This window comes from Manis javanica, chromosome 16, assembly GCF_040802235.1.
Source record: "Manis javanica isolate MJ-LG chromosome 16, MJ_LKY, whole genome shotgun sequence".
In the NCBI taxonomy this organism is placed as follows: domain Eukaryota; kingdom Metazoa; phylum Chordata; class Mammalia; order Pholidota; family Manidae; genus Manis; species Manis javanica.
Window position 1 is genome coordinate 44,721,915 of NC_133171.1, and position 17,958 is coordinate 44,739,872.

At 55.2% G+C, this 17,958-nt stretch overlaps 1 protein-coding gene across 5 annotated transcripts; it reads right to left on the minus strand.

The window, feature by feature from the left end:
- Window positions 1–5,212: 5,212 nt before the first annotated feature.
- Window positions 5,213–17,885, minus strand: SLC29A1 (solute carrier family 29 member 1 (Augustine blood group)). Of its 5 annotated transcripts, none has more exons than XM_073224653.1 (14): window positions 17,865–17,885; window positions 12,761–12,867; window positions 11,508–11,590; window positions 9,567–9,648; window positions 9,249–9,451; window positions 9,009–9,148; window positions 8,551–8,685; window positions 8,363–8,460; window positions 8,134–8,212; window positions 7,617–7,720; window positions 7,264–7,372; window positions 6,950–7,035; window positions 6,333–6,532; window positions 5,213–5,945 (listed from the first exon to the last, which is right to left on the minus strand). In XM_073224653.1, exons 3-14 carry the CDS (start codon window positions 11,534–11,536, stop codon window positions 5,834–5,836), a joined length of 1,377 nt encoding a protein of 458 aa, XP_073080754.1. In that variant the 5' UTR covers window positions 11,537–11,590; window positions 12,761–12,867; window positions 17,865–17,885; the 3' UTR covers window positions 5,213–5,833. The 5 variants fall into 5 exon arrangements, with proteins under 5 accessions (XP_073080754.1, XP_073080755.1, XP_073080757.1 ...); XM_073224654.1 differs by lacking the exon at window positions 17,865–17,885 and adding an exon at window positions 17,015–17,195; XM_073224656.1 differs by lacking the exon at window positions 17,865–17,885 and adding an exon at window positions 14,880–14,984.
- Window positions 17,886–17,958: the final 73 nt, after the last annotated feature.

Consider the following 17,958-nt stretch of genomic DNA (forward strand, 5'->3'; position numbering starts at 1 on the left):
GATGTTTCTTAAAATCTTTAAATTTTATGGCATACTATTTTCTTTGTCTTTTAAATTTATCTTTGTATATATTTCCTGCTTTATTTCATTTTTTAAATTTCTACCAAATTTTTTTCATTTCTACTTACTTTGGATCTGTTCTGTGTTTTCTATTTTCTTACCTTTAACACTTAGCACATTAAATTTCAGGCTTTCCCCTTTTCAGCATAAGTATTTAAGGCTATAAATTTCTCAAGTACTATTTTAGCTATATCTTACAAGTTTCAATATATACTATTTTTATTATAATTGCTTTGAAGATTTTCTGATTCCCCTATGGTATCTTCTATGATCAATTTTAAAATTTAACATTTTCAAATATTTTTATATTATCTTTTAATTACATTATAGACAATGTGGTACATATGATACTGGCTCTTTGTTTTTCAGACTTCTTTTTTGTAACCTAGGATGTGGTTAATATTTGTTAGTGTTCCATGCATGTTTGAGAAAACTAAACATTATCTAGTTGTTGGATAGAAGTCTAAATATGTTAAATCTGTTAAGTCAAGCAAGTTTATTTTGTTGTTCAAAACAAAGAAACCACTTGGAGACTCCACAGGACATAGTTTAGAGAAGGGAGAGGCTGAAGGTGAGGAGATTTGACAAGGAGAGGGGAGGCATGAAGTATGCCTTTTCTGAGGTAGAATGGTGGCAGCATGAGAGGCTGAGGCTGATGACTGAAGTCATGGGCAAGAGCAAAATCTCTTGGGAGGGTGGTGGGAAGCAGAAATTGTGATCTAAGCCATTTTGGAATTCTAAATTGGGCATCTTTAATAACCTGCTCTATTAAACACAAGGGTGTCTCGACTCTCTAAAGAAATAGTATCAGTGGCCTAAAGAAAGACTACTCAGTGACTGAGTCCTGCCTAGTTGACATTGTCAGCCCAGCCAAAAAAGCTCTGTCCTCCTGCCATCATGCCCACCTGGCATCCCTTTTTGTCTTGGGCATTGTTCAATGTTCCAGGCTCCCTTTGACTAAGAAGGTAAAAGCCCAAGTGAGCTCAGCCCAGAACAGATTACAGGCAGAGGAAGGTGCAGGGGGTGGGTAGCACCACAAACAACCCTGACCTAGTTAACTATTCTGCTGGCCTCCTGTCTTGCCCCAGGCACAAGTCTCTGCTCAACGTGCAGGTGTCAAGTAGGCAGGGAGGAACTCAGTCAGGAGGGACTGAAGGTAGACATCAGGAAGGACTTTGCCTTTGACCTGGTGAGGATGACATGGGAATCCAGGATCCTGAACGCGCTGAAGACAGGGAAGGAAGGTGCAGCCGGCCCTATGGTGCCACAGAAGAAGAAGAAGGAAGAAGAAGAAGAAGAAGAAGAAGAAGAAGAAAGAAGAAGAAAGAAGAAGAAAGAAGAAGAAAGAAGAAGAAAGAAGAGGAGGAGGAGGAGGAGGAGGAGGAGGAGGAGGAGGAGGAGGAGGAGGAGGAGGAGGAGGAGGAGGAGGAGGAGGAGGAGGAGGGAGGGAGGGAGGGAGGGAGAGAGGAGAGAGGAGAGAGAGAGAGAGGGAGAGAGATGGGGAGGAAGACACATCTACCTGGTGCTTTGCAGTTTATGGGTATTTTTCCATCTTTAACTTGTTCGGCCTGTTTTTGAAGTAAGACGGCCAGAGCAGGAGTCAGCACTGGAGACAATGTGTGTAAGGCGGTGAGCAGAGTGGCCCGTGGAAGTACCAATTGTTATTCATTATCTCCGGGGAGTTTCACAACAGGGGGAGGTAGGCAGTGGAAGGGTTTCTCCTCCAGCTTTACAAACGAGAGGCTGCAAGGTGTAAAGCGCCCGGTTCAAGGTTAAAGGAGCAGTGGAATCGGCCTGGGCGACTCCCCCGCGCGCGGGGCTCAGATGCGAAGGGTGATGTCACCCCCTCCCCTCGCGGCGGGACTGAGCAGGACGCCCGCTGCCCGCGTTCCCGCCCCCGCGTCCATCTCCGCTCCCCACTAGCTAGGTGGGGACCCAAGTTGTGGTTTACACTGGGAATGGCTCGAGAAGGGGGAAATTGTTTGGTTCTCGAAGCTTCTGGGGACTGAAGGTTCAAGGGAGGGACCACACTGAGAGGGCAGGGGCTGCGAGCCGCTTAGATGTTGGAGAGGAACCACCACAGTGAGGCTCCTCCTGACTCTTAGCGCCACGCATCTCGAGGATCCACACTTCCTGTACCAGGCTCTCCGGCACAGACTCCATTAATTTCCTTAGCAAGTCCATGTCACCCCCTTTTAAGAACGATTACTGGACCAGAGAGGTTGCGTGACTTGTTCAGGGTCACACAGCTGGTAATTGGAAGGCCCTTAGATTAAATCACAGACTCTAAATGCGAACCAACCCCTACCTCATAGAATGGCGTGGGAGAGGACAACTGTCAGGGGCAGAGGTCGCCACTCTGTGGGGTCTTGCTGACTCATTTAGTACTCTCCCTGCAGTCCCAAGCCAGCTGGCTTATTGACAGGGAGCACCAGGACTGCCAAAACTGTGGAGGACTCTGAGTGAGCACATCCTCTTCCAGAAGCGACCGGCGCAGGAAGCCAGTCCCCCAGAGATGAACTAGAAGAGCCCAGCTAGGCCACCAGCAACTGAAGGGTTGAGGGGGGTTCGCGGGTTCTGCCCATCTGCGGTGCCCATTTCTGCACTCACTGCCAACCTGCCCCAGAACCAGACACGCCTCACTGCCAGCCTGGCTGACCTCCTCAGACTGCTCCTTTTGCCTCCAGACTCGGGTTTCAGGCAGGGCCTGCTGGCCAGAGAGGGCTGTCTCATTAAAGTGACTCTGCATTTCTCTGCTCATCCATTTCGAATCACTATCGTAGTAAATATTCAGAGAACAATTTATTTCCCCAATAATTGGGGGTTTCCTGTCAAGCCCCACCCCATCACGCTGCCCTCACCACATGCTCGACATACTCAGCTCATACACACACATATAAATTATAATTCCTCAGTTATACCTCAGGCTTTGCTTCTATTTTTAAGGATGGCTGCTGGTTTTACTGGGCTCCCAGTTTTTCAAAAGCTTAAAGCCCCAATTCACCATATGAGATTAAACAAGATTAAATTTCTGCTGCAGCACCAGCCACCAGAGGGAGGACAGCAGCTTAATCCAGACTGATGCTTCGGGCAACAACGTTACACAGGTGGTGAGCAAAAGCTACGGCAATGCGGGCATACCCAGCGGATTCTCATATTCAGCCCTTCCCCACCTTACAAGAAAGCGTTGGGGGGAAGTGGTGAGGCCGGATGCGGGAGGCTAGCCTCCCACAGGCCGTGGCCCGCAGAGCGCCCACTTGTGTTCGGGTGACATCGCTGCAGTTTAGCTGGCTGGAGCCCTGGGAGCTATTTTTCTACCCCCACCCTTCCCAGTTTTCAGGTGGGGACACTGAGGTCAGGAGAATGGAAATGAGTGAGACTGCACATTTTTGGGGGTCATTTGCAGTAGAGAACACGTGGAAAATATATTCTGGTTATTTTCTTCAACATCAGTTTAAATACAGAAAGACTCTCATGTTTTCCTCCTTCAAATCATTGTTGGGGCTGAGTGAAACCCCCTTCCCCTCTCTAACCCATGGGCACAGCTGCCGCACAGCTGAAGTCAGGCATGTGAAGACGGGCGAGGACAAGCAGATACACCAAAGCGAATTTTTTGAGTACCTCTAGGAGCCAGGTACAGCATTTATAGCTTAAGGAATGACCTCATGAATAAAATGTAGACCCTAACCTGAAAAACATGAGTCTAGTAGTCAGAGTAAGGTAAGACTGTGATAGACGTAATTCACAGTTACAAAGTTCTGAGGTCTAGAGGGGGAAGGAATTGCATAAAGTCCCTGTTGCTGCTGCTGGTGGACCACAAAATGCTCAAATGTTCCAGCAAGAGACCAGAACATGACTAAATGTACTTTCTGATTATTCTGTGGGCCTGTGTGGAATGGACTGAAGGAGACCTGGGTGGAGTCCTGAAAAGCCAGGCAAGAGGTGCTAAAGGGACCCAGGGAAGAAACACTGGGTCCCTGAGGGCCTGTTGGTGCTGAGGAAGGAGCCCAAACAGGACTCTCAGGTTTGGGTATGGCAGGGAAGTCAGAGGGACTAAGGAGGGAGGAGGAAAAGCACCTCATTGCCAAAGGGCACGGTGAAGACTGGAGAACACTTAGAGACCGATCAAACACCCCTCCCTTCTGAACCTGAGAGAAAAGGACACCTGTTTCCTACCAACTTCAGATGTGACCCTAGTTTGCATGGAAACATACCGGATGCATGGACTCCAGGTTCCTCAAACAACTGATACACTTAGCTACCTCATTTGGACTTCAAAGAGTCTTAGAAATGTGCTAGCAGCCCTTAATGAGGCCTGAAGTCTTCAATTAAGTTAAACTGAGAAGCAAAGACCTGACAGAGGTGCCAACTCTGTAGCAATTTGCAGTCAGGGATTGGTGAGCAGCCTGGGCTGTGCAGGAACACCTTTTGCACTTCCAGAAGTGAGAGATGTGCCCAGGGCCAGGGTCAGTGAGGGGGTGGTCCCCAGAGGCCAGAGCTCTGGTCCCACTTCCTCTCAGTAAGTCATTTTTCAGAGGGGGATCCAGTGGTCTGCCCCCCACCCCCCACCTTTGCACTCCTGCAGTCCCATCCCATCCCATCCCTCCCCAGGCCGCAGTCTGGGAAGGAAAGGGGAGGGCCCGGCTTCAATGAGGACACACAGGCTCCTTGTTCCCCAAGAAGCCTGAGCTTTGGTGTCAGGGCAGAGAGCCAGGTGGGGGAGAACCCTCGTGCTACAACCTCTCCCTGCCCAGAGGTGTGGGAGTGCAACCAGGAGCTGGGGGGGAATCAGCAGTGGGGCTTGGTGGAGGAAGAGCTGGCCAATTTTGCTGAGCTCATTCCTGGAGCTGCGGGGTAAGGAGAGAGTAGAGCAGGTGACAAAAGAAAGGTGGTCTCCATCCCTGTCCTGTGAACAAAGGGATGAAGCCCAAAGAAAATGGCCAGTCTCAGCCAATAGTGTGTGTCCTGGCTTCAGGCCTGTCTCTCCTTTGGGGCCCCAGCAGAGGGCACTGCAGCCCCTCTGGGGCTAAGGGGACTGCCTTCCTACCCCACTTTGGACCCAGGCCCAGATGTGTCATGCTTATTCCCACACTCAGGCTGCCATCCCTCTATCCTCTTCAGGGGAAAGAGTCACAGCTGGAGGACACAGGGAGGCATGGAGAAAAAAAAAGGTTTATTTAATCAGAGAACCTCTGAAGGCACCTGGTTTCTGTTGAGTATAAAAAAGGGCAGTAAAATGATAATTGTATAGGGGGTATGATGGGTAGAAACAATACAAGGGAATCAGGGGATGGCCTCAGAGAGGTGCAGGGAGGAGGCACAGGGGAGAAGGGCAGGAAATAACAGCTCAGACCTTAGAACAGACTGCCCTGGCCCTAGCCACCCCTGGTACAAGCAGATGACTATATACACACATGCATGCATGCGCGCATGTGTGCGCGCGTGCACGCGCGCACACACACACACACACACACACTCTCTCTCTCTCTCTCTCTCTCTCCCCCTCTCCTGCCTTGCTCAAGCAGGGGACAGAGCCAAGTGTGGGAGTGCATGAGCAGATACAGAGACCCCTCCCTTGACTCTGACCCTCAGGCTCACAATGTCCCCACTGTCCATCCACAGAGACTGCTCCTCAGTGCCCGACACCAGGCCCAGCACAGGCTGTGAGCAAGCAGAAGCTGGCCAGAAAAGAAAACCTCCAGACCACCTTTGCCCATCCCTGAGGGAGAAGGAAGGGGCAGGAGCAGGTGGCAGTCATTCTGTCCATCCACGGTCACACAATTGCCCGGAACAGGAAGGAGAAGACAGCCCCCAGTGCCAGGCCCAGAGACAGAAAGAAGGCCATGATGGCTCCAGCTGTCTCCGCCTCAGCCAGCTTCACTTTCCTAGAGAAGGGGGGCAAGGCTACCTTCAGAGGGCGATCTGGGACTGGGCAGGGGAGACTTGCCTGAGCACCTCATTCCACCAACTAACCCACCCCACCCTCCCAACCCGAGCTTGGCTTTCCATCCTGGGGGGACGCGTACCAGGGGCTGTCCTCCACCTCACCCAACAGCCCCCTTCCCACATCTCCACAGAAGCAAGCCACGGCGCCGCCCCACCAGCCCACAACCCACCACTACCCCTTCAGCCTGGCTGCTCCTTCCCTCCTCCCTCAGCCTGAAAAACCTAAGCTCCAGGATTAAGGAATCTCCTTTTGACCTTTCTCTCTCTATCAAATGCACCCACTGGAGCTCTAGACCTTGCCTGATGCCACCACGTTCCCCACTCACTTGGGCCCGAAACACATGCAGATACTGGCGAGGTAGCCATTAGAGAAGGCAAAGGCAGCCATGAAGAAGATGTACCAGGCGTCATGCTCAAAGACCACAGCCAGGTAGCGCCGGGGCTGGACGTTGCAGAGCAGCATCAGGGGAATGAACACCAGCCGGGCCAACACCAGGCTTGGCAGCCAGCGGCTGTCCTTCCCGGGCTGTGGAAACCAGGCAGTGCCTCAGCCCAGGCCAGCCCTCAGGGCGCACGGAGGCCCCCAGGACTCCATCTGGGACCTCCCAGATCTGAACTGAAACCTCAAATCCTAGTTACCCTTAGCGGTACTGACTGGGTGGGGGCATGGTAGAGCCTTCTAGAGTGCTGGAAATGTTCTACATCTTGACCTGGCTAATTACACAGGGGTGTGTTTATGTTTGTGTGTGTGTTGTGTGTATATACCTATATGTATGTTCATTACACTGTACACTTAAGACTTGTATACCCCACTATACTTAGACTGTCTTGGATTTATAAAGAAGCACTGTCCCCTTACTACAGTGCTTTCTTAGTTCCCTCCTGAGTCTCAGATTGGACTCCTCCCTCTCACAGGGACTTGGTGCTCCCTTCTTCCACTTACCCACATGGTGATGGCTGTGAGGCTCCGGCCCAGCCAGTCAAAGATGTTGAAGATTAAGAAACAGGACACAGGAATGAAGTAGTCTCCTGGAAGAGGAATACATTAGGGGACAATTATCAGGTCCAGAGAGACAGAAACAACCCTGAGCTTCACTAGAGCTGTTTCCCCAGCTGTGTAATCAAGATGCATCCAGCCCAGGGCAGGAAACAGTGAAGTCTAGCTGGGGAGATGGCAGCCCAGGCTCCCCTTCTCCCTCCCTCCCAGTTCTGCTCTGGCCCGTCTGTCCCCATTCTGGGAACCCATGATGTCCTCACCCCAGGCGCTGGTGCCTGCAATGCTGGACTTGACCTCAGCAGTCACGGCGGGGAACATCCCAATGGTGACCGTGAAGACAAAGCAGACAGAGAGAGCTGGAACTAAGATCTGGAGGAAAAGGCCCCAGGCCTGTGTCTTCACAGCAGTTGAATATTAAAGAACCAAGACAACACATACGCACGCACACACACACACACACACCCCGCCCCGCCTACCCCCTCAGCAGGGAACACCAGCAGGATGGCCACCAGGCTGCCCATCTCAGAAGGGAAGGGGATGGGCAGTGTGGGGGAGGAGCCGTAAAAGAGAAAGGGGGCAGGAGTACAGGGCAGGACACCCAAGCCTCACGCACATTTTTGAGGATGGCTTGGATAGACTGGCTTTTGTTGGTGGACTGGGAGTTGGGGGCTGAAACTCCGGGCTCCTCTCCTGGTGCTGAACACGTGACAGAAGGATCTTCAAGTTGGGGTGGACAGAGCAACAGATGACACAAACATTCCCCAGAAAGGCTGGTGTTAGTTGGGGGTACATAGCTGTACCCTAACACCTACCCCAGCCCTTCAAATGCCCACAGCATGAGTCCCCAGCATCCATACCTTTCCCAGGAGCCTCAGGTCACATTATGCCCTGTCCAAGAGTTTGAAATTGCTTCCCACGGCCCTCAGGCATTCAAGGTCTTCCCAGATCTCCCCCCATTCAATCTTTCCCAGCCTTTATTTCCTATTGTCCCCCTCACTCCACTGCTGGTCCCTCTGGCCTCTGGCTTATCATTGCCAGCAAATACAGTGCGCTCATTCTTCTGCTCTGTGCTCGTGTGGCCCCTCTGCCCACAGGCCGGCTCCACCCCAGTTTACTCAGGCTATTCAGACCTTTACTAATGAGATCCAACTTGGTCTCTTGCTCCCCAGGCCCTTTGAGCTTGAGCTGTTGGTAGTAGCTGTAGAATTCCTATCAAGTGAGGGAGACAGGGACATGGATTCAGAGGTGGGATCTCCAGAATTTCTGCCTCCCCCAGGTTTTGGCCTCATTTAACACCCTTGGTCTGGAGCCCTGAACCACCCCCCAGACCCCAAACCCTGGCATTCTCCATTTGCTCACCAGCCGGGGCAGGCCCAGGTAACAGATGATGGTCAAAATGATAACCACACAGGCTGTGATAAAATAGCCAAAGGCACTTTCTGATAGTTCTGAACCACCTGGGAGGGAGGGATCGGTGATCAGAGACAGGCCCCACCCGCTTCTCCCCAGCAACCAGAGTGGTAGGCAGATAGATAGTTAAGACTTACTGGCGATGGCACAGATCATGGCCACTGAGGCAAAGAAGCCTGCCAGGCCCTGGCCACTCATGATGGGGGCTGTGTAGGTGGCTGGCAGGAGGCCAGCCAGACCAAAAAGGCTGCCCTGAAGGATGGCACCGAATGCTGGGGGAACAGGGTGAGTGAGCATTAGCAGGGGAGGGAGGACCAGGGTGGGACTCACTTCTGCTGGGGGTAGTCGGGGGCCCATGGGCAGACAGGTCCCTGTAAATCCCACTTTACTCCCACTGAGTCTCGATGCTGGGTGACCCTTCTCTCTGCCCCTACTCTCAGCCCTGGTCCATGTCTGCTCAGTCCTCTGAACTTTGTCCCCAGGATCCCTTTCCTCCAGGGGATGAGTGGGCTTCTCTCTGGCTGACTGTGGGTCTGAAAAGAGGGAGGTTCTGTGGGACAATCCCTGCCCCAGGTCCCCTCCCAGGCCCGCTTACAATTAATGAGAATGATCTTGATCATGGTGATGATGAAGAAGGGCAGAGCATCCATTTGTACCTTCACCAAGATGGCAGTCATCAGGAACACCAGCAGGATGGCCACCAGGCTGCTCAGGATCCGAACAGTCTGGGAGATCCTGCCAGAGAGGCAAGGGCAGCAGAGAGGAGTGGTTTAGCCAGGGCCTCCGGTAGGGAGTACAGGACGCAGGAGGGGTGGGGCTGGGCCTAGGAGCCCACCTCTGATGCAGGAAGGAGTTGAGGCAGGTGAAGACCAGCAGGGGCAGCATGGCACATAAGGTCATGACATTGTTGAAGATGGCACTGAGGGAATTCCGCTCTGGAGTGGGTGCCGTCGGGATGGCCGAGGCCTTGACGTCCTTGTTCAGCTCAGCAGTGACCAAGGACACATTCTGGGACTTGTCCAGGCGGTTTGTGAAATACTGTGGGGTTTGCAGAGGGGCATGCTGAGACGTCTCTCCGTGCCCATGAGTACAGACCCAGGCCCTTACATGCCCAGTGGACAAGCCCCCTGGAGCCCAGTACCCCCAGTCTCACCGCAGTGGCTGTCATGAAAAAGTTCCAGGGGAGCAGTGTCCCCAGGCCCAGCATGAAGAAGATAAGCCAGACAGCTTTGTACCTGAGGATGGAAGAGGAAAGAGGGGCAAGTGATCCACCGTCCCACCCTCCTTCCCAGATCAAACCTGGGGAGGCCCCTTCCTCCCTGACCTTCAGTGCCTCCAGCTGTCCCAGGGCATCTGTGTTTAAGTCCGTGTGCATGTGCCCTCCTAGGGGTGTATGTAGAAGAGGAAGTGTCCTGGGATAGGGAAAAGGACACAGACAAGTCTAGAGGGGGAGGGGACCTGGGACACAGGACTGAAGGGCACAGCTGGCAGGACTTTGGGTCTCAGCCCTGAAGAATCGGGGGACCCTGCAACTTGGGAACACATCTGGAGGTGGTTTTGGAAATCTTGCTGAAGGTAGGGGTTGGACCGGTGAGTGAGAAAGCAAACCGTAAGTGTCTTCCACCCCCACCAGGCAGGCTGGGAATAATTATGCGGTCTAGGCAGGGCTCCACAAAGACGATTCTGAGGTGAAGAAACTCCCAGACCATTCTGGACCTAGTGGGGTAGGAGGGTGGGGTACCTGGGGTGGCTGGGAAATGAGGAAGCTGTTTTTTTCCTGGCCCAGACAGAACCGGCTTTCTAAGTCACGTCACCTAGAGCAGGCCAGGATGTATTGGGCCACTGGACTCCACCTGGGTCCCAGAGTGTAAATAAGCACCGCCCTCGCTTTGGCCGGGGCACAGGGCACCAGCCCAAGCCCTACACCTCAAGGTCTGTCTGGGACAGGCCAGCTTTCCCCCACAGCCCCTCACCCTCCCACCATCGTCTCCAGATGTGTCTGCTATACCCTCCCCTCAGCCAACACCTACTTTCTTCTTCACAGAGATGGCAGGGATGAATCCCAAAGCAGTGAGGAGATAGGTCTGGCCAGATGGGAGGGACTGGATGAGCACCCCGAGTGGGCAGGTCAGAGCCATTACTACTACAGTCCCCCCAACCCCAACAACCTCATATACTCCCTGTTTTGAGAAGGGAGAAGCTTCCAGCCAAGGTCACATGGGATAGAGGGCCAGGGTGAGTGCAACAGGTGGGTGGAGATGGGAGAGGGATTTAGACCTGTCAGAGTGACGAGGTTGGGACTGGGCAGGCAGGCAGCCTGGGAATGGAGGGAACCAACCTGTGGCCCGTACTTACTATGTCTCCTTCAATTCCCTCCCATTCAAATAAACCTCACCTCTATTTTACAGGCAGGAAATGGGCCCAGAGAGACCAAGCTAAGTGCCCAAGGTCCCACAGCCAGAGTTAGCCTAGTTCTGTGGCCTTCGGACAGGGGAGAGGGGATGGGGTCAGCCATCTGAGTTGAAGGCATCTGGACCCCAGACATGGCTTCATCAATGTTCCTGGCTCCTACTCCTCGGAGAGCTTGAATCAAGTTATAGCCTATTGCCCCAAAACACACATGCATGATCGCAGCTGCGAGTCTAACTTGAGGGAATTCATAGCCTTCACGGGTACAGAAGCAAGAGGGAGGTCAGATCAAGGACTAGGGTGGGCCAGGGTCATCTGAGGCAGGAGTCCCAGATCAACCCGGAGGGACAGGATTGTTCTGCCAGATGTGCTCTGGAATGAGAGATATTGCCAAATATTTCCCCGTGGTGGTGGCGGTAAAAGCTGGAAGCTGCTGGCTGGCTGGAGAGCAACAGTGGAAACACTGACAGGCCAGGGAGGGGCTGCCGCCCACCCATCCTGGTTCTCCCCACCAGCACCCAGCCAAGGTATGCATGGCTCCGGTCCTTGATGCAGACCTGAGTCATAGTTACCTGGCTCGAAGGCCAGTCAGCAGGGGCAACTCTAAATTCCAAAGGACATTGCACCAAGCCCATCCAGAGACCCTTCCCACACCCCTGGATCCCCAGTCCAGGTTCCCCAGTACCTGTCCTGAGGCTGGTGACTGGTTGTCATGGTGATGGTGGTCTCAGTTTTGCCTGGCTCAGAGTTTCCTCCCTCTGATGTTTGCTGGGGACAGAAGCAGTATGAGGTCCTGTCTTGGCCCTGCTTCCCCACAGGCCTCTTCAGACTCTTGTGGGGTAGGAAGCAGGCAGGGCAGACAGAGCAGGCAAGCTGAAGGGTCCAGAAGGAACCCCCGCTGGCCCTGCCTCTCAGGACTCCTCAATCGGACCCCTCTGACCAGTCCTGCCAAGGCCCCTGCCTGCTGAGGCTCCACCTGGCTCCCAGCCTGGTCCAGGCCAGTCCACTGCTACCACCACTATTTATATCCAGCAGCCAGAGCATTTTATAAGCTGGGAAACAGGAGGGTGGAGAGCAGGAAGGAAGGAGGAGGAAGCATGATTGAGAGGGAGGGACCAATGGGCCATGGCAGGGAAGAGGATGAGAGGGGTCAGGGGCAGTGATGACAATGGGACTAGAAAGAAACAGGAAAGACTGAAAGGAGATAGAGCAGAAAAGATAAGGGGAAGGGGAGGAGGAAGGGCACAAAACAGATCTGCTGTAGCAGGAGCAGCAGCAACAGGGGGTCTGCCTGAGGCCAGGCCAGAGAGGCCTCCTTCCCCAGGCCCCTCTGCAGGTCTGGCCTCTCTACCCTGGTGCCAGGTAACAGTGGAAGCAGCCTGAGGTCCAGGTTGCTTTCCTGGACTCATGGCTAGAGCAGGCTCTGGAGAGCCTGTGTCCTCCTGGAGGTACCTACACTCCAGCATCTGCTGGGGGCACTTAACTTTCTTTTCCAGCCACTGCCTGGGGGCTTCCTAGTTCCTGGCCAGTTTTCCAGGAAAATACTTCACAACAGGTATGGGGACACAGCTCTTCCTACAATCTAGCCTGGCCACTGGGTCACACCATCCCCCCTCAGTTCCTCTTTAACTCATTCCTAGTTCTCTGTCCTCTTCCCCTTTCTGAGAGCAAACTCAAAGGGAAGACTGGAGGGATGCGGACACAGGTCTGACTGCATAGTCCCCAAGCTCCTAGGCTCCCCCTCAGTGTCCCTCTCCTGCCTCGGGCATATGTAGGTGGAGGCACCCTGGCACCAGTACATAAAAGAGCCTTCCCTTTGGATGCCATGGGAAGCCAGGCAGGCCTGTGCTGGCACATGCCCCATGCGTGGGCCTAGCTCGGGAGCCAGGTCTGCTCTTTCAGGTGAGGACTGGCTTCCCCAAGTGGGCCAGCACTCACCGAATGTCCAGGCTTGCCAGAAGGGTCAGAGCAGAGGGGGTCTGGGCAGTCCCTGGGAGATGGTCCTAGCTCAGGCTCAGGCAGCTGGCCTTGTCCATGTTCTCCTCCTGGGTAAGGGTCCAGAATGAAGAAAGTGACACAGGGCATGTCAGGGGAGAACCCCCTAGGCCTTGCTGTGGTGAGGAATGGCCCCATTCTATGAAGCCTTACACACAACCAGCAAATAAAAATCACCCCTGTAGCTTGGGAGATATGAGACCCAGCTGTATCAGCAGCGTTGCTGAGGGGGTAGAGTAACTCACAGACGCAGTCCAGGTCTCTGACCTGAGACAGACACTGCCAAGAGCCCCTGAGACCTCAGTGGGCTTTTCCACCCTTCTAATAATTCCTCTCAATCCCTCTCTAAGTAAACTCCAGACTCCCCAAAGGCCTTCCTCAGTCCCACAGACAACACACCCCGCGTGGAAGCAGAGGTCTTCTTACATTCACCCTTTCAACAAGTATTCACCCAGGACTTCTGTGCTTGCAGGCACTGTTCTAGGCACTGGGGACAGAGTTGTGAACAACAGTTTTTATACTTTCTAGAGGGATGGGGGCAAGAGGGCTCTACCCTGGGGAGTGGGTGGAGAGGGCTCAGAACTCAGGTTTTCTCTAGGTGGCAGGCAGGGGAACTCCCAGGTTCTCAGCTGAGTGGGTCCTGTGCCCCACACCCCTATCCTCACAGCCAAGATTCCTGGCAGTAAAGAGCAGATGTAGTTTCAACACGGACGGAGGACTGGAGTGCAGAGAATAGGGTATCTCCCCTTCCTGAGTAAAATCTTCCTTAGACTCGGAGAATTCATTATTTCTGCCTCCTCCCACCCCCATCCCAGTCCGTATCATAGTTAAACTCCAAGAGTAGCCCCCCACCCATCCTGACATTCAGGGGGACAGCCTAGGTATAGTGTTCTTGTCTGCCTTTACCCAGAAGCAACCAGGGATTTGATGCCAGCTCAGAGACTCTGGTGTCCTTCTAACCATGCCTTGGCCTGACAAGATGGGGCCCTAAAAGCAGCCACCAAATTGAGCACGTCTCCACCCCCAAGACCCCCAACACCTCTCATGCACCACAGCTTCTAGACACACCCTTGTGGTAGCATCAAATTCTCCATTCCCCAGGATCCCATATGGGGCAGGTCACTACCTGCAGGTACCCTGCCTTGCCCTCACATCCGTAAGCTAGCAATAAATTGTTTCCATTGAACACATGAGGGCTGCTGAGGTTCAGAGAGGTTGAGTCACTTGCCTAAAGTCACAGAGCTGTGGGTTAGCTGGAATTCATTCAAGGTGCAGCATATTCTCGGCTCCTTCTAGGATGGGGAGGCATAAAGGCTACCTTCCAGCTAGCCCTGTACTCTGCACCAGCTAAGTGGGAAATACAAGCTGGGGGCCGAGGTTATCTCCAGCCTGACTTGAAGGTCAGTTCCTATTACACACATGTCCTGGCATGGACTGCTCACACAGGCAAGCAAGTGAGAGGGCCCGTAAGTTACCATGAGGGCAAAGGGGATGAGGGGCTGGGGGTGGGACAGGCCTTCACCCACCACTGCTCTTCCCTGTGCGTGTCTGTCTTTTCTGAGTGAAGGAAGAGTCCTCTCTCTGGGAGTAAATGAGGACGCGCCAGCGAAGAGGAGGCCAGGGACTAGAGCTCGGCCAATAAAAGGCCGGGGTTAAAGAGAGAGCTCTACCTCCCTTCCGCGTGCCCTCATCCCCATTCCCCGCACCCAGCGCAGCTGGAGGCGCGGCGCCTCCCCAGTACCGACAAGATTGATCGAAATTAACCATCTACTCGCCCGCCCGTTGCGGAGGTCAGCAGCGACGGCGGGTTTCAGGCCCAGGAACCAGGCCGCCCACGCCCCGCTCGGGTCCTGGTCCCCGCAGCTACCACCCGCCCCCCACCGGCCCCTGCGCGCCACGTGCTGCGCGGCTCAGCACGCTGTGCGCGGGGGAAGCGAGGGCCCCACCCGGCGTTCCCCCTCCCGGCCGCGCAGTTGCTAGGCCTGGCCTCCCTGCCCTCGTGGCAAGCGCGAAGAGGCGCCTTCCACCCAGGCGGTCCCCGGACCCCAGCCCCGGGCCGCACCTGCTGGGAAAGGGTCCTCCCGCGCTGAGACCTGCGAGCTCTCTCCGCCGCTTCCCGCGGCCGCTGAAGCACATTCAAACCCTCCCTCCGCTGGGCCCGCCCCTCTCCGCGTCCGCGCCCCGCCCCTCCCCTTTCCCCCGCCCACCGCCGCCGCTCCGCCCACCAGCTCAGCAGATTCCGACTAGCAGGAACTCACCGCGTAATCCCCGCGTCCCCCAGGGCTGCCTGGCTCCCTCTTCGCGTTATTTCTGTAGATGGGACCTCTTTGAGCCCTACCACACCACACCTGCTCCATCAAGGAGCAGGGGGCTGGAGGGCACAGAACCCACTGGGTAACTCTAGTCTCCACCTTGGGGCTACGCAAACTCCCACAGAGCTCGTCTGGGTGCTCTGCCAGCGACAAACCTGCTCGGACAGGTCAGGAACGCCCCCATGTCCACGCTTCACCCCAGATGTCCCAAACGCCCTCCCAGGTCACTTTCTTCCACGCTGTGCCTTTTCCAGTGCCACTTTCTTCCCTTCAGATCTGTCCTCTGCCTGCCCCACTCCTCCGTGGGAGCCCTCGGACATAATTAGCATAGCCAATGGCCTGCATGGTGAGTTTAAGGCACACAGACCCACACACAAACACCATACTACCCACTACTTTGACGTGGAGGGGGAATGTGTGGCTATAGGGATGGGGGAGGCGGGCAGGGGATAGACGCACAGCCTGTAGCCCCCTCATGATTCACTCTAAGTACAGAACTTTGGAAAAGTTGAGGCACAGTTGGAGATGGGAAGGGGAAAGTCCTAGAACAGCCTTACATCCCGAGCGAATTCTATTGCCCTGAGACTGAGGCAGAGGTGGAGCCTTGCTGAGCCCCACATCCTCCACCAGCTGAGGAGCGGTCAGTACTTTTTGTACCTCCGAGGGAGGGGTGAGAATTCTCTCCTTGTATCGGTCGTTCAATTTGGGGTAGATTGGTGGCCCTCAGTGCTGGAGACAACCCAAAGGCTGGAGAGGTACTGAGGACAGAAAACCCAATCCAGTCGCACCCCAGCTAACCAAGAGGCCTGTCTTCTTAAAAAAGCCATAGACGCTAATTAAAAATTAGTAGGACTAACACCATAGGGATAAGGCGGAGACACCCTCTCCGCAGAGAATAGACTGAGCCTTAAGGAGAAAGGTAGCTTTTCTGCTTAGGATCGGTGGACTCTCCTCAAGCTAGCCCAGAAGGGACGTTCCCAGCCATCCAGCTGGGACATCCCATGGGAACATGGGGGTGTGCCCCATGGAGACATGACACACCATCACCGCCCAGCCTTACCCCAGCGGCAGGAAGAGGGATTTGGGTGTTGTTTTTCTAGGCACCGGCCCACGGCTTGAGGGCAGCTTCACGTCTGCATCTACGTCCCCCTCACCCCGAGCTCATACCCACTGTGTTTGTCCAGTCTCTGTCTCTTCCTCTCCTGGTACTCCTCTCCCCGCTTTGGCCCCTGTCTCCCCACGTTCATTTCCCATCTCTGGGCCTGTGGGGGTGGCAGGCTTAGTGGTCAGGCAGATCCGCCAGGCATGGCCAGGCTGGTGGCCAGGAGCTGCGGTTGTGTGCAAAGGGGGCTGGGAGTGGAAAGAAACTGGAGGGAAGTGGTGAGGGTCCCAGGCTGGATGGGCGAAGGCTGTTTCCTCTCCCCACCCCCACCGAGGCCCGGCCTGCTCACTGGATGGCAGCTGCCAGGGCTGTTATTTATTGCTGGAGAGAAGCCTGTCTGGCCCTCACCCGGCCTGGGCCCTCAGCCAGCGCCCACGCCCCTGCAGATACACTTCCCTGGCCAGAGATGGCTGCTGGGTGTCAGGGCCCTCTGCTGGACGGCCGCGGAGCCCCAGCTCACTGGGGTTCTTCTAGGGAGGCCCAGTCAGTCCTGTCCGTCACCGCCCAGTCCTCTGGCTGCCCCTCTCCGCGGCCTCCCTCGGGGCCCTAACACAGGAGTGGGGTGGGAAGGGCTGATCCAGCCACACCCCAGCCCCATCATCTCCCCGGCGACCCCTGCTGCCCGCGCACCCGCGGAGGCCCTGGAGGGGGCATCCGGGATTGGAGAGGCAGGACGGAAATTCCCGGCCGGCATGTCCCTGGTCCTCCTCCAGGCCTCCTCACCTCTGGGCCCCCGCGTGGCCCTGGCCCGAAATCAACATCCGCGCCGGATCTGCCCGGTCTCGTCGCCTGGCTGCCACGGGCGATCTCGGAGCCCGACCCGCGCTCCGCCGCCGGCTCTGTTCCGCCCAGCGCCGCCCGCTTCGGTGCGCCGCCGGCAGCAAGGGAGACCGGCGGGAGGGAAGGAGAAGGCCCCAAAAGGACGCCCGTGACCCCGGGGGGGAACGGAGTTAGGAGACTATGGTCTCGAAACCCCTTCATTGCCCCTCCCCCCCACCAAGGTCGCCTTCCCGAGACGGAGGAGCACCTGCACGGGTTTTTGAGGACTCCTGGAGAAGCAAACGTTGGCGAGGGGTGGGAGGCCACGGGGGGTGGGGTGGGAAAGGGGGGGCCACCAGAAAGCCCTACGGGGCTGTGGGACGCACAGCTCGGGCCTCGGTTCTTACCGAGCGCCAAGCTTCCCGCGCCGGCGTGGGGACGAGATGAGGGTACTGAAGGGAACCTGTGTTTATCACTACCTGCCTCTGAACCTTAGAGCCCAACATCCGATGGCGGAGGGAGGGAAGGAGCATTATTGCATGGGAACCTTAAGCAAATTATCCGGAGGCTGGAATACAATAAATCTGCCAACTCTTATTTGACCCCTGAGGAGTCTACCACTGGGGGGTTGGGGAGGAATGATCAGGTGAATTCCTCAGGTATCCCCCCACACCAGATCTCTTTAGGTGCCTGCACTTCTTGCACTGCTTCCCCGGGGGCTGACCAGGGTCCCTTAGCAAACTAATCTCCTCTCCCCAACCCACTAGCTGAGAAGTCTCTGAACGCTGGCTGTCAGGAACATTTTCCTCCTTACCTTGAGCTGGCCAGCTAAACCTTCTCCAAGTCAGACCCAAGACTACTGGGAGGTCACAGTGTGGCATGGTGACTGAAGTTAGACAAGAAAAACA